The sequence below is a fragment of the Orbicella faveolata genome, unplaced genomic scaffold (genome assembly GCF_042242905.1).
Source record: "Orbicella faveolata isolate gen_17 unplaced genomic scaffold, um_ofav_v1 contig_34, whole genome shotgun sequence".
Lineage (NCBI taxonomy): Eukaryota > Metazoa > Cnidaria > Anthozoa > Scleractinia > Merulinidae > Orbicella > Orbicella faveolata.
In genome coordinates, this window is record NW_028301563.1 from 11,000,001 (window position 1) to 11,024,874 (window position 24,874).

Here is a 24,874-nt window from a genome sequence, read left to right on the forward strand (position 1 = left end):
CTGTAATAAAAAGATCTCTGACCAGCAGTGGTTTTGCACAGGGGAATATTCAGGGGAATATTCAGGGGAATATTTCGCGCCACTTCATCATCAAATCAGAAGAAAAACTAAAATTAATCGTGACTCGCTTGAACACGCTTCTCCACGACTTGCGTCAGTTACAAGCAGTGGTTTCGTGTCTTGATTGGTTCACTGGATTGTATGTGCCCTTTGTGATTGGCCAGAGTGATTTTGCTTTGGCGTTTGTCTCACAATAGCACATAATTCAACTAACCTCGCCGTACTCCAAGATACATCCCACCAATATGATGATAAGAAAATGAGGACTCGCTGTCTTCACCACCTATAAGCGCAAAGAAATCACAAATAAATAAATATATATAAAAAAAAGAAATCACGTGGTGCTATACGTTCTGTCACGTGTCTGTGACGTGGTATTGTTCACTAATTACAAGATTCAAGGTTGCTGCTTTTTAAAAGTTGCCTTCGAACCATTGTATAGATAATATTGGTTCCTGAAATATACTGACTCAAAAGAAAAGAAGAAAAGTTCCTTGGGGACGGACCATTACTTTTTGAGGGGGATTGAAGGAGGAGGGGGGTATAGTAGAAAGTACTTTTTTTTTCCCATGGCTCCGCTGGCACAATTGTTTTTTTTTTTTTTTTCCAGCAGTTTTTGCTGTGCAGGAATTTCTGCGGGGGGGGGGGGGGGGAGCCGTCCAACCCCTCCCCACTCAAAATAATAATGGTCTGTCCCTTATCAAATTTAACGAGAGCTCTTTGGACGGGATTGGCGGTGAGCCAAAGAATAATGGGCTCAGAGAAAGAGGTTGTATCACGAAGCCAACTCTCTCACCTTCAAATCTCGAAAGTAGACGATAAAGACAATTACAGCAATAGCGGCGATAATGGTGACTACAGTTAAACCCATTAGAGCTTTCCTCAGAGGCCAGTTCAACGTCACAATGCACGGCGAATCATCCACGCATGCGTCACAACCAGGCTGGCACTGGCGGCATTGAAAGGAATCTGGGTTCGAGTGATAGCTGTTACTAGTGTCAGCGGCTGCAGACTCGATGACAGATCCGTTGAAATAGTTATTCTGAGCTGTGACATTGGGAAAGTAGTACCCAGGCTTACAGACACATCTGTATGAACCAGCTCTAAACCCGAGTCCACTGACAAATTTGCACTACAATGATAAAACAATAAAATGTAGTTATATCATGTTTTAGCTAGGTTAGCAATGCAGTTTGAGCACGCCGTGCACTTTCAATCTGGTCAGAATTTTGACAAAAACGAATGTGTAATTGACGCATGCCAAGAAAATGAGAGCAAAGTGGTTTCACTAACTTCTACGTCCAAGCAAGATCAGAAACAAGTGCTTGATAGCCCATCAGACAGTTGTTTATTCCCCAAGCATAAAGCGACTAGGAGTATTTCTGCTCCCCTGGATGGGATGCTAGTCCATCACAGGGCTACCCCTAGCATTACAATTCACCGGTACCCATTTATAAACTTGGGTGGAAAGAGGCACTGTGAGAGTAAAGTGTCTCGCCCTTCAGAGCGGAAAAACGAACTGCGCAGCTTTCTGCGCATCCCTTGCCCTACTTGCGGGCTCAGGTAATATTGCAAGCTGCAGAGGTTCGCAATGGTTGGAAAGAGAGAAGGACTGTAATAGGGTACGCGAGGATGTCACTCGGTTGATTTATTTATACTTGGGCAAACATGAAATTTTTTTCGGCATTTCACTGTTAAGAAAACAAGTTTCCCCCTGCTTTCGTGCTTATATATTCAATAGGTTGCTTATATGGATGCAATATGTAAAGGGAGTTTGTGGAAAAAAATGTCTTCGCATCGAATTTTCTTGTATACCGCGGGAAAATAGGTTGATTTTGTCCAGAAAAAATTGATTCCCTACGAGAACAATACACCAGCTTTCCATTAGTTACGTTAAAATGTTGCTGCTTACCGAGAAAATTGGGAAAGCCTATTAAGTTCGTAGCTTTTTTTGTTTACACAATCGACTAAATTCCTCCCATTTTTTTCAACCTTGGGGACTGGCGCGCAGCCAAAACTCGCGCATGCTTATTACGTTTTTCCGCTCTGAAGTCTCGCCCCAGAACACAACACAATGACCCCAGCCAGGGCTCGAACCCAGACCGCTCGGGCGCTAATCATTAGGCTACCGCGCGTCCAATGCAATTTACTGGTAACCGTAGAAATAAAGCTGCGTTTTCAAATTTCTCCGGCGCAGTGTGGATGGGACCGTAATTCCCATAACTTATCTTACCTGGGTGGTTTCATTTTTACAGCGATGAGTCCCGGCGAATATCTCGAACTGGAACTGGCCGCCAGACTCCTTATCGCACTGGTTAATGTCCACGTTCGTGAGGGCAATGTCAATTGTCGTCATACCCCTGCAAAGAGAAAATTACACAGACAACTGATTTCCCATGCTTGCGTGACTGTCACACAACGGCTTAAAATTGTCACGAAGGGATGACAAATTTACGTTACATTCCATCCTTGTTCCTTCTGCACTACTTTTTCTTTGACGCATTATTTGAAAATTTCCTTCCATTTGAAGCGCAAAATGAAACCTTTTAAAGCGTGAATACATGTGAATAGGTCTTAAGGGAAAGACCTGCGCGTATATTCCAAACCGAATTGACTGCATAAATCAAATTCCTCTTACTGGCAGAAAAAGGGGCGTGCTACGAGCAGTAAAGAGAATTCCCATGTTGATTCCTTTTAGCAGTGAAAATGTTTGCTTCCATATGAAGCGAGAGGAGCTAAAAAAGGATTTGAAACTTTGAAAACAGGTTATTATGGTCAAAAGACAAATTGGTGTTTAAAACGTCACCTTGACAGATTTCCTCTGTGTCCTTTATAAAAAGGCTTCGAAAAGGCGAAAAGGGACACATATCCCTAACTCTAACCCTTGAACATACTGAAGTTCCTTCCTTCAAAAATCAAGTTTTGTCTTGAATATAGTTTGGAAAACAACCCAGTCACAACAAAGCTACGAGATTTCGCGTCAACTTACATGAAGGAGATTGGTCCATTCTTGTCCCAGTTGCCCAGTATAGGTGAGGTGTATGTGATGACCCATGCCCTGGCCGTGGTGCACTCAAAGTAAGGCCTGCTCCATAAGCCGTCTATTAATTCCACAAACTCATGCGTGAGTTGCAGTCGCTGTTGTACGTAAGAGCCATTTTTCCGCGGATAAAAGTACGTGGTTCGTGTTGGAAAAGGTCTCTCGTGGGATTTATTCCGCATCAGCCTCACGAAGGCCTCGTGGAGGTAACTCCACGTTGCGGACAAATCTGTGACTTTGATAAACGAGTCGTTTGAGTTCCGGTAAGCGTACGGCGCATAAAACGAGTTGTTTACAAAGCTGTTGTTGTCGAAAATAATCGCCGATCCCACGATAAGTGGATCGTTTTCGAGATTGTTTCTAACTATGGCGTAAAGGACTTCCTCGTGCGACTTCAACACTGGCTCACCGGAAATATTCAACCTCTTGGCGGAGCCGGTCGGGAGCAAATCCGAGATTAAATTAGCTGTTCGAATGGCGAGGTTCGCTTGGGCTGTGTAAACACTGTTCTCATATTTTAAAAACAGAAGCTTCAAGCTTCTTTCCGCCAGCATGGTTTTGCAGTCGACGGTGCCATTGTGGACTTCTTCGATGGCCTGCAATGCCTCCCGTGCCGTCATGGTGAACACTCCGGCGCGATCGTCCTTCACAGGCGGACGATCTGGATTCTGCACTGACGGATCGTCTGGGACACGAAAATCATTTGCTGCGACGCTGTAAAGAACACGTGGAAATACCACGAACGCATAAATCAAGATGAAGACACCAGCCATGGTTATGCAGTGGTATCTGGTGCGTTCAGCGAGGCGAAGTGTCCTGTTTTTGTCTACCAAGGTCACCAACACGCAGACAGTTTAAAACAGAACTATGCTAATCCACATTGCGAGTCGAACAGTAGCGATGCCTCGAGGTGCTAATGGAATTTACACTGGCAAAATAATACCTTTTCAATGTGAGCGACGGAACAGAAGGCGTCCAAAGCAAACAGACACCACAAATGTACACTGGATACTTGGGTAGTTAATTACAAATAGCATTGTCATCAAATTAAATTAAACCAAGAGTATGATACACGCAATTGTCCAATGGACTGACGAGCGTAGCTGGCGGGATTCGCGAACGAGTGTTTTTTGGCGTCGGAGGCACTGATTTATTTCTCCGAGGAAATAAAATTCTATTTCCGTGAGGAATTTCGCAATCAACTCGTGACTTGGCCGACAAAACAAAAGCACTCGCGCGAATTCTCGCCGGCTACGCAGGCTAACAATGAACAGTTCAAAAATTTCTTCGTGGGCGTGAGTTATAAACTTGAGTCAACACCTGTGGGAAGGTTTTGTAAGTGTTTTGAAATGATATGACTGTTTTTAATAACAGAATAAGCGTGTTGCAAGCTGAAGTAATTACAAATGGTAGTAAATGTGCCATCTTTGCATATAAGCAGATTATGTTTGGCCAGGTTATTAAAGTTCGTACGATCACCCCGCAAAACTAGACTCGAAGGCCTTCGCTTGGTTTGACAGGTTGTGTTGCACTAAATCTCAATGCTATTGTGACGGGAGAAAAGACATGTATATCGTAATCAAACAGCCAAAATTAAAAAACAAAAATTGACACTTGCTGTCAAACAAATGTTCGATCAGGATTAACTCAATTCTACTGTTAAAACTGAGAGCTGAATTAAAATGTCCCTGGGCGGAATCAATAGAATCAAAGTGATCTGTCGAAAGCTAATTATGATGAGAAGGCCAAGTACAAAATTGAGAGGAAATTGTTCTCTCTACTGACGATGTTAAAAGGGGCAAACTCAAATTGAAACCTTTTTTAATACAAACATTGAAGGCATATACAAATAAATTCGTAACATGCCATTTAATCTTCCATGTATGCATAGACGTGTATGCTGTTAATGATATCCTAACGTCATTCAAGACGGTTTATTGAAAACCACTCTTGAGTACAGTGCAATGCACGCACTACATATACCTAAAAATCGTGCAGGGCCTCAATGGGGTAGTCGCCTTTACGGCTAACGGTTAATATTTTCTGATTTTGGCTTTTATACGGCTAACGGTTTATTTTATTTTCCTTAAAAGAAATCTTAAGAAATGAATTAGCATTGTTTTAATCCGAGTTAAAAATTAATTTTCAATTGTTTAAAAAAGTTAAAAATTTATTTTGATTACCGAAAAACATATTAAGGGTCTTAGGGACATTTCGGGATGGCAAAAGTTATTAATATAAGAATCGTCGAAGAATATTAAGCGGTCTCCCGGCTTTTCCCTGTACTACCAGTCCACAAGAAAACACACCAAAAAGTCTTGGCAGGAGATCTTGAGAATAAAATTGTTTTATGGTTTAAAATTTCGGACTGCAAAAAAGTTTCGGCCGGGTTAATTGTCGGAATTTTTCTTCAAAATTAAAGACGTCCGAAATTTTCGCGCTTTACTGTAAGTGCACTTAATTTCTCAAAAAAAGGAATCAGTAGTAAATCACACATTTCTTCTAGCAGAGAAAATATTCATTTACTTTGTACATATATTCTATGCATTTCATGCTTGTAAAATGAACAAAAGATTAGATATTGTGTTCTTGCTTTACAAAGAATTAAAATTCTCTTTACGTTTATAAGCAATATGTTGGACATCGTGCCAAGTCATATTTTCGGTTGACAATAAATTTTATCAACCAGTCCGTCTTGGGCATTTAAAATTACAATGAACTAACTATAGCTTACAGGAGATTTAACACACGCCTTATTCTGCGGGTGAATCCTGTTCACGGAACGATTAAAGACTTGTTATTAGAACACGACGAGGCCGAGTCCGCATGGTCAGCGGCAGTTAAAACAACATGATTGAACCGACAACCTCGTTTCCTTGTTAAGCGGAGAGAAGTCTTGGAACTGAACTGAAACAGTTTAGAGACGAAAAGAATACATTCGTCTATCCGTAATTCATTTCAAACGAAAAATACTAAAATTACTCCCTGGGGAATTTTGTAAAGCGCTGAAAAACTACGACCTTCAACGTATAAACTGAAAATGGCATTACATCGAGGTTCTTTAACCATAGTTCTTTTTCATCCGGAAAATTATTTAAAATTATGCGAATTGACGAGACAAACAGATATGCTTATATTTTGTTTTTGGTCCATACTTACAATTTTGATGTTTTATTCCATTATAATGGAGAAGATTGAAGTCTGCAATCGAAACGATTCAACAGCAATTAGCGAACACTCAATTTGAGTTGTTTCTTTTTGGTATTAGCCAGCGTGTGAAACCTTTTAATAATTGTTTCCCAGTTTTTCTAGTTTCTTTAGGTAACTAATTTATTAAACTAGGGATTTGATCAGTTTTTGCAAATTCCGTTGACTTTTTCCTTAGAAATTTAACCACTATTAATCGACTCGTGCCGAATTTCCTTCCTTTGATGAGAACCACGTCTCCGGGAGGAATTGCGCGCGCTCAGTACGAATTCTCCAAACCAGGCCAGTTCGAATTATAATAGAGGGGCCAGCCGACACCACATCACGTGCTTTCTTTGAGCATGAACAGTAAAACACTGTAGTCCGGCATGCTTGTGGCGAAAACAAGGCTTTCTTGGGGCCTGGTAAGTCCCCCGTTCAGCCAGCCGGTTTCACCCGGAGTAAAGTTTGAGCCGCGCACAGACCTTCTGAAAGGCGGAAGAGGATATTCCGCTACAGTGTCCTCACTTCTAGTTCTTACCAAATACAACGAGTTCATGTCCATGACCAGACTATACATATGTCCATAGGCCACCAGCCATTTGGCAGGACACTCGGTGAAGACCCTGCCGGAAGAAATGTCAAGCGAAGAAAAAAGAAAAACTTGCTTTTATTAATAACAGGCCGAAGCATTTATTTAGAGCTCTAAATTGTCGTGGAAGCGTTCAAGTGAACTCGGCTTTTATGAAACAAGCGTATTTCTTATTATTTCGAAAGCCTTGTGTTTTGAGTGGTTAAACTTGAAACTTACCTCGAGCTAATTGAACGTAAGCATTAGCGCAAAATATTACCAACCATCTATGGTCAATAAGCTTTAAACTCCAGGTTTTATAGTTAGCAGAAAAAAAGACATTTGGAATGAGAGGGATGATTTGAAATGGATGCAGAGGAGTCCTGGGCAGCATGAGCATGCGTTAGCCCGGCGGCAAATTTAGTCAGGAGAGACAGAGAGAGACAAAAGAGAGAGATAAAGGAGAGAGATTAAGGAGAGGGGCGAAACTCGTTCTAGAAGAGCCCCGATCGTTTCATCTCTACAGAAGCCATCTACGGCAAAATTCTCATCGGCCAATCTGGACTATAAGTCGCATGTACTGTACGCTCTGAGAACAGCCTCATGTGTAGCCTCTTAATATGTAGTCAAGTTGCGAATCCAACTTAAAAATAAAACACAGATGTAATAACGGATTTGGTATAAGCTCGTCACACAGCCTCATTACTAGATGTTTCTTCAAACCATAGACTCTTAATTATATCATGGCAGAGAAAGAAGTCTCAAAATTTCGATTTTCAGATAGTCAGCTTTAAAGTCAATAATAGATTCAATAATAAACAACAAGATCGGTTTTCAATAACATCGAAAGCGTTATATGCAGGTTGGCGCACTGCATAACATTTCTCAGGAACACCGGAGGCACAGTCGATTCTCGGGAATGGGATTCTGAGTGGACCTCAAAAAAGGGATTGTGTTTCATTTTCACTAACGTACCTTGCCATTTGCAGAGTTTTGAAATCCCAAAGCAGAATTCCTGTTTCTGAGGCACAAGCGATGGTCTGTCCATCAAACTGAAGGCGGGGCTGTAGGTGATCATTTGACTCCAAAGGATTCAATGTTGCCAAACATTTTTCACAGTCATGGCTGAGAGACCAGATCTTAGCAAAACAATTAAAATAGACAGCAAAACAGTCTAATTAGTTTCCTTGTTTTAATCTTATTTTGTCTTCTCCCCCCCCCCCCCCCCCCCCTAAACCTCATCTCGACGTAAAAGGAGCAGGGGCAACCCTTAGAAATTTTGACAGGAAAACCAGGTTACAAAGATAGCAGAATGTCACTTTCCGAGGGTGACTCTCATTTACTTTCACCCCTCGGAGGTACAATTTTCGACAAGTTTCAAACAGAAAATCTAATGAGATGATCAGAGTTGTAAAAAGTAAAAATAGCCATTTAAATGATCTGACCAGCTACTCTACTAGGGTATTTGTTTGATTCTTTAGAAAGACCTGCCAAAATCGACCACCTTTTCCTACAGTGACGCTGCCTAATGCAAAACTTTGTGACAAGACTGCTAAGATTTAGAGATTTTTGAATTTTCAGCTCACCTTGATCGCACGTTTGTCCATACTTAGTATTACAAGCTGGTTCTTTGCGTGAGTCCGTGAGTCCACTTCAGCTCTTCTCAGGATAACCTTGGTGTAAAACCATGATAGGAAATTTTAGAAACAGATTTTACAAACAGCCACAAAGTCACATGGAACCATCAAACTTAACTCACTACATCTGATTAGAGAGCAATCAATCTGACATAATCTTTATGAGCTTTCGATAACTTGATAGAAACCCAAAAGAAATGGTTTCTACTTCTTCTAGAAAACACTATGGCTTTTAGCAGACCTTCTTGCAGGGTGTTTTCTACCCCCCTCCCCCCGTGGGGGGACTCCCATATGAAAAGGTTGGGGATGCTTGTCGGAAAATTTGAATTAAACCCCTAAAAGTAGACATGGCTTGAGCTTTATTTGACCCCTAAATGATACCACTTAAAATGGACTAGGCATGATCACCAGCCATTGTTCAGGAAAGGAACCCATGCTAGTAGACCAGCAGAAATCAAGTCTAAAAATGGAAATGAGAGCATTTTTTATCATTAATTCCCCAAGTGCACCCTAAAAGATACTCTAATGGCTAAAATAGTGGCGTTTTGTCATGCACACAGAGTATCCCCCACCTGTTCACATGGGAACCCCACTCAAAGGTTTTCTACACCCTTTAGGCAAGATATGGATAAAAGTGGTGAGTTTGATAATACCTTTATTACCCAGTCTGAGTGTCCATATCTGGTCTGTAGGCACTGTCCAGATGACATTTTCCATATTCTGAGAGTAGAGTCAGCAGAACCACTTACAATTGTGTCCACTTCATCACAGTGGTCAACTGTAAACACTTCAATCAAAGGTGAAATAAAAGACCCTCAAAGATCAGTATACCAGGGATTTTGTTACGCCAGCCTGAGGATTCATTATATAATTTGGGCAACATGATCAGTACATTTTTCGGATCATGTGTATTAAACGCATCTGTGGTCAAGTGTTGATCGATACCCTCGATCAATACCCTCAATCAATGCTCGATCGACACTCCATCAACACCTCAGTTGACACTCAATCAACGCTCAATCAACATCTCAATCCACAGTCAGTCAAGAGTTGACTAATTTTATATCAATGCGTATGAGTTGATTGGCACTCTGCCGACTATCAATCAATTGTTGATTGAGTGTTGATCGAGTGTCAATCGAGATGTCAATCAAGTGCCAATTGCATGTTCACCGAGTATTGATCAGGATGTCGATCGAGGGTATTGATCAACACTCCACTGCAGATGTCTTTGGTACACATGATCTCATTTTAATGCAACTTTATAACCCCATTAGGGTTTCACATTGTTCACCTCCACTTTATGTTAGTGGTAGGAGTTGAACTCAAAAAAGTGCTGTGCTTAAATTCCACCAAGTTTTAAGAGGTGGTGGACAATTTGAAAATGAGCCATCCAGATTGTAAGTCAGGCTGCACCACAGCTGACTACAAGTACCTCAATCCATTTCTAAAACTTGAATTGTAAGTTAGACCAGATTGGATTATCGTAATCTGCATACAGCTGTCTTTAGAAAGGCTGTCCTACAAAAGCATTTTGTAAGCGTATGCAACAATCTTGAAAGGTGTTATAGGTTACGGTGGTTCACAGTTGCTTGATTGAAGCTCAAGGTGTTTCAGCAGAAGGAAACAACACAACCACATGTATTTGTGCTTCCTTCTCCCATCTTGCTGAAACACTGAACCTCAAACAAGTAACAATAAATTATCACTACCCATAAAACCAAAGAGATTGTGTGTATGCCTTCAGGCTTTTGTGGGACAGGTACAAGATTAAGTCTGCATAGGAGCCAAGTGGTCTATTAGGCTGGAGCTTTTCCTGGCTTCTGTAGCATGAAGCGACTAGGAGAGTTTCTACTCTCCCCTGGATGATACGCTATTCCATCACAGGGTTACCCCACAGCATTAAATTTGCCGGTAGTCATTTATACATCTGGATGGAGAGAGGCACTGTGAGAGCAAGGCGTCTTGCCCAAAAACACAACACAATGGCCCTGGCTAGGACTCAAACCTGAACCGCTTGATAATGCCTCCCTTCCCAACCCTTGTCAAAACAGCCATATACAGACATCATGTTTTATTCACCTGCTGCAGTGTGTCCCCTGAAGAACTGTAAGTTCTCTCCTGTGTTCCAGTCCCACATGCCGACAGTATTGTCAAAGGATGCTGTAATGACCTTGTGGTCATCAAAGCAAATGTCTGCACAAGTATGAGCTTTCAGAACATATTTACATTGGCCAGTCTTCAAGTCCCAAAGCCGGACTGATCTGTCATCTGAACCTAGATAGCATAATTTCTGCATTTCAGTTGAAGCCTTCAGTTTGTATCTGTTGGGTGATTGTTACTACTTGTAGAAAGCCATGAGAGTTCAGTGATGAAGAACTAATACTGTAATCAGAATCCAAGATTTTTATAGAACTGGTAATTTGGATTGAGTTACTTCCAGTAAGGAGATGTTGAATACCCAGTGGGGGGGGGGGGGGGGGGGGGGGGAGGGGGACTCCCATATAAAAAGGACCGGGGTGCTCGTCAGAAATTTTGAAAAGAACTCCTAAGAGGTACCAAGATCCTGTTTTGTAGGAGCGACTTGAAATTGTTTTCACCCCTAAGAGGTACCAATTTTAAAGCAACACATTATCTCCTGTCATCGTTTTTTTGGCTCATTACCCTCAACAGTACTGCAAAAGCTCCCACTGTGGACCTTTTGAGGCTCAACACCCTAAGAGGTACCAATACTGCGTTTTCAATCCCTAATAGGTACCACGAGCACCCCCGTTCTTTTTACATGGGGGGGGAGGGTTGAATACACTACACAATGAACTTTGTCATTATGAAAACAGGCCAGTGCCAGATCTAGGAGTATTAAGTTAGGGGAGGGAGAGGGGAGCTTCAAAAAGGAGTGAAGCTACATGCAGTGAAGAGAGTGTGTTGGTCTGGTATAAGAGGAGCTGAGAAAATTCTGTATTTTAAGCCTTGTGGCCCAGGCCATCCCTGAAATGTATCTCCAATTATACATGTACATGCACTGGCCAATTATAAAGAACCTTGAAAATGGTGTAGGTCCCCCCAAATCAAATGGGACAGAAATTCCCAGTGAGAAATTTCCAAAAATTGGGGTATACTTTGCAACATTGTCCTCTCTCTTAAAAATTCTGGAAAATGCTGTTCCATTTGTCACTGAGAAATGTCCAGGAATTAAAACCAGAATTTTTCCTCGAACGGAAAGCGCCCCCCCCCCCCCCCCCAAAAAAAAAAAACTACCCTTAATCTGCAATTTACATATTAATTGCTCATCTTCCAAATTAGCTGTCAACAAGCTTAATGTCCTCACCAGTTGCAAGGTAGTTTCCACGGCAATAAAGTGCAAACACCCGGGCTGTGTGACCATAAAACTGTTTCTTCTCCACAGCGTCTATATCTTTTAATTTTTTCATATTCTTCAAGTGCGACATGTACATTTGCTTCCACGTGGTAACTGTTGATGGAGTTCTTTCAGAATTATCGTGACCTTCCATTCCCAGCCGTCTACAAGCGTTTTGCCAAACATCATCGCAGCTGAGAATAACCTTGTTCCATTCCTTACTCACAAGACAGCATTTGCATAGAGACACTGGGTCCAGCCATTTCAACACGTGAAAACTCAGTTCCAAAGGCAAACATTTGAGGTAGTCCCTTTTTACGAGTATTTCGAGTTTTGTGGAAAGAAAACACAGCTGTTCGGGTCCACATATGTCTATAATACCTTCAATTGTGTGATTTTTCTGAATATCTGATAAAGTTCTAAAAGTATCGCAAAAATTCTTTAACCAAAGTGAAAACGTTCTATCTTCCAGAGATCCCGCCATGTTTGTTTTGATTCCAACTACACACAGTCTCCCTCGGTCGAGTCTAGTGCCCAACCGCTGGACAGGGAAAGGGCTGCAAAGTGTAAAATTGGAACTTTCGATCATGTTTCCAGATTTGAACTCTTTGACAAATTTCAGCGAAAAAAGCCCTCCCAAGGTACGTGAAGAATTTCTTAAATAACAAAGAAGAACGCTGATTCTTTTTTTGTTATTGTAATTTGTCACGAATCGATTGTGGTCCTGGATTTCCCTTCACTGTCCCGACTCGGGACAGAGGGGAAATTTTAGCTCACTAATAAGCTTCCTTAGGATTGAATCATAGATTGTACATTTAAAGCAAGCATCGCCTTTGCCCGATTTTTCATTTTTGTTTTTGTAGTCTGGTTTGTCAAGGTTTTCTTTGCGTGAATGACCACTTATAGCTTAAATATCATAAAATATGAGGGTCTTTGTTACACACGTGGAAACCCCTACCCCCTACCCTATCCACTCCAGAGACCCCCACACACCTCCATTGTTGGAGCCTTGCACAGCCTGAAGAAGTAAGAAGAAGATTGAACTAATATCCTCAACTGTTAACTGTATGATGTTATATCCTTTCTCCCATACCCCAAATATTCCCTGCGCAAAACATTACTGTCAGTGTTTGCCAAACTTAAATGATTTTCTTTAGACTCATTGACTCTCTGTTTAACAATTTAATTATTTAATACATTGTTATTATTATTGACTTTTTTGTTAACCTGCAGAGGAAGTTTGTGTTAATATCAGATTGTCAGAATGATGGAAGCTTCCTTATACATCACTTTCTTACCATGTACATTAAAGGTATGCATAATAATTATGCATACCTATTATGCATAGTAAAAATTTACATTTACATTGCACAGGTTACATGAATATATGATCACCTGTGCATTACAAAAGTGAGCTATTAAACAATTAAAATCTAAAAAGAAAAATATGTAAAATGCGCTAAAACTTAAACTAGGAGGTTTCTAACTATAGATATCAAGCACATCCATAGTTGCAATACCCCATCTCTTAATGGAATGTTTTTGAAATGGGGATCTTGCATCGCAATTCTTATTGGTAATAACCTCTCTTCCCTTGTAAACAAATCATTTCAGAAAATGTGCCCTTCCTACACTCCTTCCCAAAGGGTGTGCTTAAAACATGAAATGGCAAAATGGCACCCAGCAGTTAGCCTAAATAGCACTCAGGTCAGCCTAAATATCAATGACTAAACAGTGGTTAGGTCTCAATAATAATTATTGTAAATCCGTACAATTATTGTGTGGGAGGCACGGTGGCCTCATGGTTAGTGCACTCGTCCCTGGAGCAAGCGGTCTGGGTTCAAGCCCTGGCCAGAGACACGGTGTTGTGTTCTAAGGCAAGACACTTAACTCTCACAGTGCCTCTCTCCACCCAGGAGTATAAATGGGTACTGGCAAACTGTTGGAGAAACCGAACAAATTGTGGGGGACACACGTACACTCATTGACTCTTACCCTTAGTGTCATTTTGTCATTTTGCCATTTCATGTTTTAAACAACCCCCTAGGGCGGGACTCCCGTATAAAAATGACGGGGGTGCTCGTCGGAAATTTTGAAAAGAACCCATAAGAGGTATCACGATCCTCTGTGGGCGTGGCTTGAAATTTTTTTTCATCTCTAAGAGGTACCACGTCTAAAACATAACATCATCTCCTGTCATTTTTTTTTCTGGCTCAATGCCCTAAAAGGTGCTATAAAAGCACCTGCTGTGACCTTTTGAGGCTGAATTCCCTGAGAGGATTGTGGTAGTGCTTTTTTAACCCCTAAAATGTATGACGAGCATCCCCGTCATTTTTATATACATTTAGGAGTTCCCCCCTGGGCAACCCCCCTCCCAAATAGAGGCCCCTGGGGTTAGATGTACATATAGCTCTAATTTGTTAGCTCTTAGCAAAAGACGCAATGATCCAGAATTGTTATATAAAAAGAACTCATCACTATTTGTGCATGAAAGGTTTTTGAGTCAATTACCACACATCAAAGACTGTTGGCTTTTTCCTTTTTTCCAGGAGGTTTTAAAGTATTTTTTGTTGCATTAGTCCAGTCCTTCTCTCATTACAACAATGTGGCTCAGAAACTAGTAAGTATAAATCTGTTTATTTGTCATTTATTTATTTATTTATTTAATATCAATTTTTTTTCCTCTACTTATTACTCTATTGTCAATAAATTTACTTCCTGTCAAAATATAAATTGCAAATGTGTGGTTCCTGGTAATGCTAAATACCCACCCCAGGAAGGTTATCAAAAATTTCAAAGGGGAGAACGGGTGTCAAAAGCAAAACTTTTAAAAGCAAAGTATGAACAAAAGCTGGAATTTCCACAGGAACAGGGAGGGGAGTTTCAGGCCAAAAAAACCTCTGTGGGAAAGGAAATTGGATATTTTTTGGAACAACATAATTCACTGATTGCAATCATACATTCAAATCTTTACGTTGTCCTACAAACATAACGCCATGTTTAAAACACAAAATGGCAAAATAACAAAATGGCCCTTCAGGTGAGAGTCAATGTGGATACAGGCATCTGTAAGGGAATAACTATTACGATCATTGAGAGCTAACACTGTCAAGTCAGTGATATTTAGACTAGTTAGATCTACCTTTTTAGTGGTTTGATATGATTTACAACCCTATAAACCCAAAGCCTTTATGCTGGGTGTAGCTTGCTCTGTATTATTTTTTCAGGGTACAAGCCTCAGTAGTGCTTGTGAGGGGGATCAGGTGACTTTTCTGGATGGTTTGAAACTTGTATCAGACAGTTTAAAAGATGACAGTGACGAAGGCAATAATGCTGATGACATCAACCCTTTTAGAAATCTCAGGTACATATGTGTATTTTCATTTCTTAGAACTGGTTTACCTGTGGCTCTTAATTTGTCATACCACAGGGCTAGAGAGTTGTGTTTATTTTTTATTAGTATTAGTATTAGCATTAGCATTAACCTTAGCATTAACATTAGCATTAGCCTTAGCCTTAGCCTTAGCCTTAGCCTTAGCCTTAGCCTTAGCCTTAGCCTTAGCCTTAGCCTTAGCCTTAGCCTTAGCCTTAGCCTTAGCCTTAGCATTAGCATTAGCATTAGTATTAGTATTATTATCTTTATTTTGCCATTTGCAAACATATTATTTACAAATTTTGGTGTTAGGCTAGTGGATTCTTCCCTTTCCTTCCGTGATGAACAACTGAAAGTATCTTCAGAATATGTTTGAGGAAATTCAATCTCGGAAGTATTGTAAAACATGAAATTTTAGGGGGCTATAAAGAGAATGATTTCTGGGGTTGTACATCATAGCTACAGCTTGCTCAAAGGGCAAGCCTGAGAATTGGCTTTGTTTGCACCCTGTTACTTTACAGCAAAGTTAACAATTTAACTGTTTCAAGCAATGTCATAACTGTTAGAATCTGTGCTAAAAATTGTGGGCAATGTTCAGAAGGCTTGTAATTTGTATTAGTATAAATCTACTGGTGTTCTATCACAAATGCTGTTCTCTGATTGGCTACGCTACACACTACCTATTCGGTGATAAATAGTGAGTAGCGTAGCAGTGTGCGCTTGTTAACGTCCAAATGACGGCCACTTCTGTGAAGTATCTGTGAGGAGGATTTACATAAAGTTCTGAACGTCTGGTAGATTTATACTAAAACAATTAGATTATTCGCTCTTGATTTCTATGCATGATAGTTGACTCGGGCTGCACCCTCATCAACTATCACACGATAGAAATCTCAAGCTCATAATCTAATTGCTTATTAGCAAGACCTTTTTTACACTAAGTATCTCACGAAGGTTGCTGGGATTTGAATTTGGGCAGGAGCCCAGGGGTTGGGGGCATATAAATAGGACGGGGTTCTTGTCAGAAAATTTGAAAAAAAACGCTAAGATGTACCAAGATCCCGTTTTGTGTGTGGTTTGAAATGTTTTTCACTCCTAAGAGGTACCAATTCTAAAGCAACACATTATCTCCTGTCATGTATTTTTTTTTTGGCTCAATACCTTATAACGTACCGCGAAAGTTCCCGCTGTGAACCTTTTGAGGCTGAACACCCTAAGAGTTACCAAAACCACATTTTTAACCCCCCTAAATGGTACGACAAGCACCCCTGTCCTTTTTATATGGGACTCCCCTCCCCGGGGCAGGAGTCATGTCAGTTGGGTTATGAATGTAAATTTTACTCTACGATACTATACCCTTCTTACTCTGTGGATATTTGAAAACTGAAAACTTAATTTTAATTAATGCAATCAATCAGACCAGGAGTTTGTCTGTTAATTGAGACACTTTTAGGATGACTGAGCTATACAGCTATCACTGGTATCTTGCAGTTGAATGTGATAAGTAGTAATACTGTAAGTTGTTTTTGTCTGCAGAGGTCAAACCTTTACACTTCAGCCTCTGTACAACAGAATCAAGTCGTCTCTTGGTAAAGAAACAAAACCTTGTTTGCTGCTGATTGATGATTTAACAGCTCTTCTGTCCATTGGCGTACATGTTCAGGATGTTGTCAATTTCATTCACTATTGCTCTACTCTGATGTGCTACTCTCCATCCATGGTACACCTAAACATTTTAAAATATTAAATACAATGGGGATCATGCAGGTGTTTTGTAGAGCCTTAAGACTCTGGGTAGACAATTTTTAAGGCTCAATAAGCCAAGCCTGAGTCACTTGTGTGGGTAATGTTCTTTACTCTTGATGCACCTCTCTCCATGCACAAAATACAGTGGCAGATCCAGACTTTGAGCTAAGGGTGGGGGGGGGGGGGGGGTTGTTTTACTTGCCCTGCCGGCTTTACTTCCTTCGGTCATTTCTTCTTTTTTCACCCAAAATAAGGGGGGGGGGGGTGCGTGATTTATCCAGTGGATAGCATTATCTGCTCTTTGAACAACCGGGGCCAGATGAGTAGTTGCTTCATGTGACAGTAACTAATACTAGGCACCAGCTTAGAAGGGGGGCAGGGGGATGAGGTGACCTTTCCATGGACTAATATCCCATTTTCCTGCATGAGAAATCTACATGCATTTGCATCATGCCAAGAAAAACAGAGGAAAACACCTGCCCTATGGGCTTCTGCACTTGAACAGTCACTTAACCCAAGTTGTTTCCTAGAAACAACAGGCAAAAACGTAGACTGCTCATGACAGACATCAATAGAACCTCCTGACTGGGTGTGATTTTTGTAAATTAGGGAGTAATTGCCAACAGCTATTATTGTCATCCTTACTACATTCATCCTACAATGGGGAGGCAACAACTTGGATCTTGTACATCCTGTTGTCTTCCAAAACGTCATTGTATTGTAAGATTGTGCTCAATCAACCAATATAAGTGTTCAATTGAATTAATTTTGTTTGTTTGTTTTCCCTCAAAGTTGGATGGTTGCCTGGTTACCCTAGTACACAATGACAGTGATGTAGATGATGAAGAGTCATTATTACTATGGAAACAGCTGTGCTATGTTGCACACATGGAACTTCATGTCAGAGGGCTTAGCAGTGGCTACAGTAAAGATGTCCATGGTCAGGTTAGTAGAATTACACTACTGCAAACCCATGATTGAATTTCTTGTATTTAAAAGGCATGGAAAGAACTTTAATAGATGGAGTCCCCGAGATGGCATTGTTCAGTTTCAGAAAATATCCATACCTCCCTTACGGAAGGGATTTTTTTCTAAGAGCCCACCCCTCTGGAAATTCCAAATAAGTTTAATACATTTCTTTAAATGTTTTGGTCGTAGAGAACCCCCTCCCCCCAGGAAATTCCAATCTCTTCTGTGGGAGGAGTACATGTATGGATATTTTCTGGAACTGCACATTAACCTTGGCACACAGCATTGTGTTGTTTCAGAAAATATCCAGGCCATTCCTATGGAGGGTGACCAGGGAGCATGGCAGAATTCTACAGGAGTCCAGCTTTGACTTGTTGATTAAGATTCAAATTCTCCCAATGACTATCATAACAACTGTATTAAACCAGTTAGGAGAATTTGCATGACATTGACGACTGTTTGTCACTGTCTTCTTTGTTTTCAGCTCACCATAACTAACAGAGACCAGAACAAAGTGAAACATAGTTCAAAGGTTGTACAGTATAAGATACATGACAAGACTGTCACATGCTTTGCTCCTGGACTGTCCAAGGCTGTTCTTTAGTGTTAAGGAGACCAATACAAATGGAAAACAGTCAATAAGAAGGATGTGAAGTGACTGTAGAATATCTGCAAAAAGATGACATTGGTGCAGCTTTTTCTGACTTAGCCATACAGAAATATACTGACCAAGATCCGCCTCTGCAGCAGGCTACCTAAAGTACCATACTAGGGGGGACCTGTGGGGTGACTGTACTATAGGAGAGCCTATATCAAGTGTGGGTAGCATATGAAGTGATCTCACCTTCTTGTCAATGACTTCAATTTCAAGACAGGATCAGAGCAACTTTGCTTCCTGAGTTAACTGTCTTAATGATGATCAATCCATCAGCAGTAAAAAACTGAACATACTTAAAAAGTTGTTGTTGTTGTTGTTGTTGTTGTTGTTGTTGTTTTTAAGTAAACCTTTTGAATGATGGCGGTAAAGGTAACGGCCTGTCCTTTCACTTTGCTGGCATGAAAATTTTCATTAGACTTTTAAGGGCAACCAAAAGTAGGAGCTTGGCAAGATGTGTCCACTCACCCATTATGCCTGTCCCAGTCCTCTCCTTTGTTGTAGTTGTTGCTGCTACACTGTACTACCTCTGTTTGAACTGCTGAAGAGCAGCATGTTCAACACTACATTGGGCCAAGTGGCCCATACAGCCTGAACTTATTTCCCCGTTTCTATAGCATTAAATGACTAGGAGTATTTCTACTCCCCCCTGGATGGGATGCTCATCCATCACGTGCACAAGGTTAGCCTCCAAATTCCCTGGTACCCATTTATACTCGTGGGTGGAGAGAGGCACTGTGAGAGTATTAGAAATGTATTGCCCAAGAACACAATGAGGTGACCCCAGCAAGGGCTCAAACTTGACTGCTCAATCTGAAGTCCAGTTTCCTAACCACTAGGCCACCTCATGTCCAAGAAGCATGCATACATGTATGCATGCAGAACTTTATTTAACTATGGAAATAAAATGCAGGGGAAAAAAGAGGCATGCTCAACAATAACTATTATAGCTTCATTTCAGAGGTTTATTTAGCTGAGACTGACAATAAGACTATATTTGACAGCTTTGATTCTTTTCAGTAACTACTACACTGTTTTGCTGGTAAATACACAATGTTCAACTCTCTTGGGGGTTCTGTGGGTCTTATTGCCTAGACCGCTGTGCGCTCGATAACACCCTTGGGAGGGTGGGTTGGGTAAAGCAAATAATTCTACAATCACGTACACATGCTTGCTAGCTAGAATTGCACTGATGAGGTTATACATGGCATACAGCTTATACACATGGGCTTGGCTTGGCACTTCCATTATCTGTAAATAATCTTGATTAACAGGTTTATTACTCACTTAAATGTAAGGATAAACCTAGATTATAAAAATATTATACGACGGTGTATATTTGGTAAACAATTTTTCCTTGATTTTTCTTTCAAGAGGACTTAATAATTCAAAACCATTCGGTTTTTTCTTTCAATATGTATCTTTTTAGCCCAGTAACTAGCATCTTCTAGTCACTTTTCTTCCCCCCCCCCCCCCCCTCTATGTATATTTTTCATCTTGTGAATTGCTTAATTTTCTTTGTGTCTAGTAGTATATTGAGTGTATATGTCTCCTAGCATGTTACTCTTTTAGCACATTTAACTCAAGTGCAGCCTAAATGTAAACATACATTTCTTAGTTTGAATTGAAAGTTACAATTAAAAAAAATTGAAGTTAAACTCAAACTTAACTTTAATTAAAATGCTATTGCATTAAAAACCTTTGGGAAACCAAATCACTGAATCAAGTTGCTGCTAAAAACCTTTTTAATACTAACCTACATTTACCTTCACCTTTAAGGCCAATTTCTGGTGTTCTGAACACTTAAAATTTTCCCATCCAACGCTAAGAAAAGGCTACAAATATTTACTTCTGCTGCTTCTGTTCAAGCTCGGCTATGTTGTACTGAACTGTCTTGACAGCTGAGTGGTCTGGTCCAAGCTTCTTCAGAAGAATGGCAAGTGCATTGTCGTAACACATTTTGGCCTGCTCCAGGTCACCAAGGTCTGTGTGCACGACGCCCAGGTTACTGTGCATTACTGCAATCTCAAAATGCTCAGAACCAAGTTCCTTCATACTAATGGCCAGTGCACGATTGTAATGATCTTTTGCCTCCTGCAGGTGACCCATGTGGAGGTGTACATTGCCAAGGTTATTGTAAGTAGTTGCAACATCCCTATGTTCAGCCCCGAACTTTTTCAGACGAATGGCAAGTGCATGGTCATAGTACTCTTTGGCTTGCTCCAGGTCACCAAGATCCTTGTGTAAATTGCCCAGATTGTTGTAAGTAGATGCGACATCAATGTGCTCAGGCCCCTGCTTTTTCAAACGGATGGCCAAGGCAAGATTACAATACTCTTTCACTTGCTTCATGTTACCTAGGGCTCTGTGTATAGTACCCAGGTTGTTGTAACTATTTGCAACATTAATGTGTTCAGGACCAAACTTTTTCAGACGAATGGCCAATGCAAGATCATAGTACTTTTTTGCCTGCTCCAGATCACCCAGGCTCATGTGAGCATTACCCAGATTGTTGTAAGTAGCTGCGACATAAACATGCTCAGGTCCCAGCTTTTTCAGGAGTATGGGAAGAGCGTGGTTGAAGTACTCTCTCGCCTGCTCTTGGCCACCAGCGTTTTCGTACACATTACCAAGGTTATTTAGAGTCATTGCCACATCAAGATGTTCAGGGCCTTGCTTCTTCAGGCGTATGGCTAGTGCACGATCTTGATACATCTTTGCCTGCCTCAGGTCACCCAACTGAAGGTATACATTACCAAGGCAACTGAAAGAACTTGCGACAGTGACATCTTCAGGGCCTTGCATTTTCAGACGAATGGCCAGTGCACGATCAAGATGCTCTTTTGCCTTTTCCAGCTCACCCAAGTCACTGTACAAATTTCCCAGATTATTGTAGGTCACTGCAACATTGCCATGTTCCACTCCGTCCTTCAAAGCAATGGCCAGTGCATGATCATAATAACCTTTTGCCTGCTCCAATTCACCCAGCTCAATGTGAACATCTCCAAGGTTATTGTAAGTGGTTACAAGATCACCATGCTCAGCCCCAAGCTTTTTCAGACCAATCGCCAATGCACGATCAAAATACTCTTTTGCCTGCTGAAGGTCACCCAGGAGAAGGTGCACCCTGCCCAGCTTATTGTAAGTAGTTGCCACATCAACATGCTCTGGTCCGAGTTTTTCTAGACGAATGGCCAGGGCAAGATCATAACACTCTTTTGCTTTGTCCAGGTCACTCAAGCGATTGTGTACACTACCCAGGTCACTGTACACAGTAGCCTCATCAACCTGAGTTTTGTTCTGCTTAAAGTTAGCAGCCTTTTTCAAGACATCTCTTAATTCCTCCTTACCAAAACTTGTCTGATTTTTGATTGCTTGAATTTTCTCAGTCGGCAGACCGAGTGCTTGGAAGGCAACATCAACTTTGCTGATGGCATTTTCAAACTCTGCATCAGTGAGCTGGTCTTGTGGCATCTCTGTAAATGCTTCTTTTCTGAGCTTTTGGAGACCTTCCACATTTGATTGGATTGCTGGAATCAGACTGTGGATACAGTCAGAGGAAAGGATGGCATAAAACAGCATGGTGCAATTCCATTCTGCTCTACTTCCATTTATCATGGTGGTCAGAAGATGTGCATGTTTATGTTTGTTATCAGGAGATTCCCCATTCCAGAAGTCCAGTCCATTTCTGGGCTCGTCTTTCCATTCTCCCTTCGTGCCCTCGTAGCGATTGTCCCATTCCTGTTTGAAGATTGATCGCAGACCATCAGCTAGGATGTCAGTCATAACATAACAAAGCCTGTAGTAGTTCAGTTGCTCTTTAGTGTACTCTACTGCAGAGGCCATATTCACTTGCAATCGCCTTTTCCAGATGCCTGTTAAAACAAATTAAAATGTTATGCCCTGATTCACTTGAATGCAGACTATTATATTTTGTATTACAGTATCCCTCCATTACAGCACCAGGGCTTGCATTAGGGGCCTGGCACCAGGCAAATTGACTCAGACTAGCTGTAAAGATGATATTTTTGCCCACCTGGTTTTACCATGCTCTTAATATTCTAAAGGAAAGTTTGTCTTATAGACATTCAGTTAAAAACATTCTGCTCGCCTCTGAAAACCAATTGCCCTCCTGTTGAAAACATTTATGAAACCCCTGCTGCACATAATATATACCGGCATCATGATTGGTCAATTTGGTTTGCTGTATAATTTCTACAATATGGACTGCTGAAAATGTTGCATAATTTACTGTTCCATGTGCTTCGCACAAGGGTGAGATACTTGGTCCGTAAGTTACAGTACAGATCTTCTGAGGCAAGGAAACAGGGATTCATACTCACAAGGGCTTGCTCTGACTTACTGCAAGCAGAGTACACATATTTTCAGAGAACCAAAAGTGCTAAGAAAAAAATATCTTAGACTATGAATGAGAACTTTAAGTGCATTAGTCAGAGCATTCGATCGAAACCAGCTTTAAAGACCTTTTCAGCATCCCAATTGTGCTTTTTTAACATTAATTAGGTCCTCTCAATCTCTACATGCCAATGAAATCTGATGAAATTGTAGTGGCAAACCCTAAGCGACACGAACTGCTCACTTTGTCTTCAAGTTTTGAACTGTAGATCATGTCAATAAACAGAAAGGAAAGTGATGTGTCTTCAAGGGTCACTGAATCCATCGCTCAACTTTACCCTACTAATTCTGTTTCGTTTCCTTTTAGACTGCACATGAACTCGGACAGAAAAGGTCATAGGTACTCACTGTTTAGAAGTTCCCGAAGCACTTCGCCAAACAAGTACTGACAAGCAAGATACAGACGAACTGATGTTAGGAAAGACCTTGGTTAACACCCATCAGCAACATGGGGAGTCTTTAAAATGCAAATTTCATTAAGACGAATGAAAAGATTGTATCGCGGCAGCCATTTTGAATACGTGGTCATGTGGTGCGAGTAAAAATCTGATCGTGCACGCGATCGAGCAAATGCGATTTCCGAACATTTCTCTGTTCCAGATATCATTACACAAAGCAGTGTATTTGAAAAAATTAAAAAATGATCTTCACGTACCGGATAGTCTCCTCTGCCCGAAGTCACGCAACGTTCCCCGTCCCCGTTTCCTTGAAGCTTTCTACCAATTTGCTGTAGTATTCACTTGGACCAATCAGCGCCTAGTTAAATACGCTGCACCAATCACAGCGTAGCTTGCCGGCTTGATGGATTGGCCTGCAAGAAAATGATAGCGGGGCTGTGATTGATTTATTTCCAGAAAGGAACCTTACATACGGCGACTGCACCCGCAGTACGTAAAAAGAAAAAAGTTTCTATCCATGTTGCGAGCCTTTTTTTCCTTTGAGTAACTTTCTACTCGATTTCCTTTTGCATTCAATTCTGAGCAACTTTTACCCGTTCTTTTTCGGAGACTTTCCAAATCAGTTGCTCTAAGTCCAATCAAAGGACCTTTTTACCGATGTCACGCAATATCAACTATGCCTCTTTTCATATGACGTCATTATATTCCAAAATTAAAAAAAAAAAAATTACTTCTGAGGTTTTAGTTTCATCAGATATTCAGATATAAAAGACTCTAAGAGCTTGATGTTTTTTAACGTTTTAGCTCGACAGGGTACTTCGTTTTGGTATTTAAACACGTTTAAATTTCCAAGCTTTTGCCTTAAAACGTGGCCTGAGAAGGCTGTCGCGTACGTCAAAATAGTTCTTGTACTAGAGGAAGTATTGATTTCAATGTGTTGGAGCCCTAGAGTAATAACTTCTCGTCATTAAATAATAGCAAAACTCAATGACAGATGTTTCTGTTACTTTACGGCCGCCATGTTGCGGAAGGGCACAAACTTGGTGGCAAGTTTGGCCTCTGATGTTTTTACGAGTTTACAACGTATTCTTACGAAACTTCACATATTTACTAAATTCAACAGGATAAATCGAGGGGTGAGGCTTATTATTATTACTATTATTATTATTATCATTATCATTATCATTATCATTATCATTATTATTATTATTATTATTATTATTATTTTTACTTGAATGAAAAAATCGGAAAAGCATGACAACGATAAACAGGTCCATTCTGAATTTTTTGGAAGATTTCTCCCGGGTTTGCGGGGAAGGGGGAGGATTTTCGAAGGTTACTACAAAGTTCCGAGGAAGATGCGAAGATCTTTATAATTTCGACTTGATAATTTTTGTCCATTAAGCATGAGAATATAGTTAAAATCTCTATGAATGAAGCAGACCCCTAATTAGGTAGACACCGT

The 24,874-nt window shown here is 40.7% G+C and overlaps 4 protein-coding genes across 7 annotated transcripts in view; 1 reads left to right on the plus strand and 3 right to left on the minus strand.

Moving 5' to 3' along the window:
• Positions 1-4,866, minus strand: part of LOC110065666 (putative G protein-coupled receptor CG31760) — a 27,144-nt gene extending 22,278 nt beyond the window's left edge. The window contains exons 1-4 of the mRNA XM_089270817.1: positions 3,050-4,866; positions 2,294-2,420; positions 857-1,192; positions 275-343 (exon numbers count right to left, since the gene is read on the minus strand). Coding sequence (XP_089126943.1) covers positions 275-343; positions 857-1,192; positions 2,294-2,420; positions 3,050-3,873 — 1,356 coding nt within the window. The 5' untranslated portion in view covers positions 3,874-4,866. The remainder of the gene's footprint in view (positions 1-274; positions 344-856; positions 1,193-2,293; positions 2,421-3,049) is intronic.
• Positions 4,867-4,948: 82 nt separating this feature from the next.
• On the minus strand, positions 4,949-12,441 carry LOC110065709 (F-box/WD repeat-containing protein 2-like). Its single transcript, XM_020772866.2, has 6 exons — positions 11,823-12,441; positions 10,577-10,771; positions 9,148-9,281; positions 8,444-8,530; positions 7,833-7,996; positions 4,949-6,912 (listed from the first exon to the last, which is right to left on the minus strand). Exons 1-6 carry the CDS (start codon positions 12,439-12,441, stop codon positions 6,630-6,632), a joined length of 1,482 nt encoding a protein of 493 aa, XP_020628525.2. The 3' UTR covers positions 4,949-6,629.
• LOC110065665 (elongator complex protein 6-like) lies at positions 12,399-18,898 on the plus strand. Its single transcript, XM_089270939.1, has 7 exons — positions 12,399-12,493; positions 13,086-13,164; positions 14,402-14,472; positions 15,080-15,216; positions 16,762-16,945; positions 17,764-17,916; positions 18,425-18,898. The coding sequence occupies exons 1-7, from the start codon at positions 12,440-12,442 to the stop codon at positions 18,542-18,544; spliced, it is 798 nt and encodes a 265-aa protein (XP_089127065.1). The 5' UTR covers positions 12,399-12,439; the 3' UTR covers positions 18,545-18,898.
• A 648-nt stretch (positions 18,899-19,546) lies between these two features.
• LOC110065655 (uncharacterized) lies at positions 19,547-24,130 on the minus strand. 4 transcript variants are annotated; one of them, XM_020772812.2, is made up of 3 exons: positions 23,667-24,130; positions 23,360-23,396; positions 19,547-22,470 (listed from the first exon to the last, which is right to left on the minus strand). In XM_020772812.2, exon 3 carries the CDS (start codon positions 22,439-22,441, stop codon positions 20,441-20,443), a length of 2,001 nt encoding a protein of 666 aa, XP_020628471.2. In that variant the 5' UTR covers positions 22,442-22,470; positions 23,360-23,396; positions 23,667-24,130; the 3' UTR covers positions 19,547-20,440. The 4 variants fall into 4 exon arrangements, with proteins under 4 accessions (XP_020628471.2, XP_020628469.2, XP_020628472.2 ...); XM_020772810.2 differs by having other exon boundaries at positions 23,360-23,468; XM_020772813.2 differs by lacking the exon at positions 23,360-23,396.
• Positions 24,131-24,874: the final 744 nt, after the last annotated feature.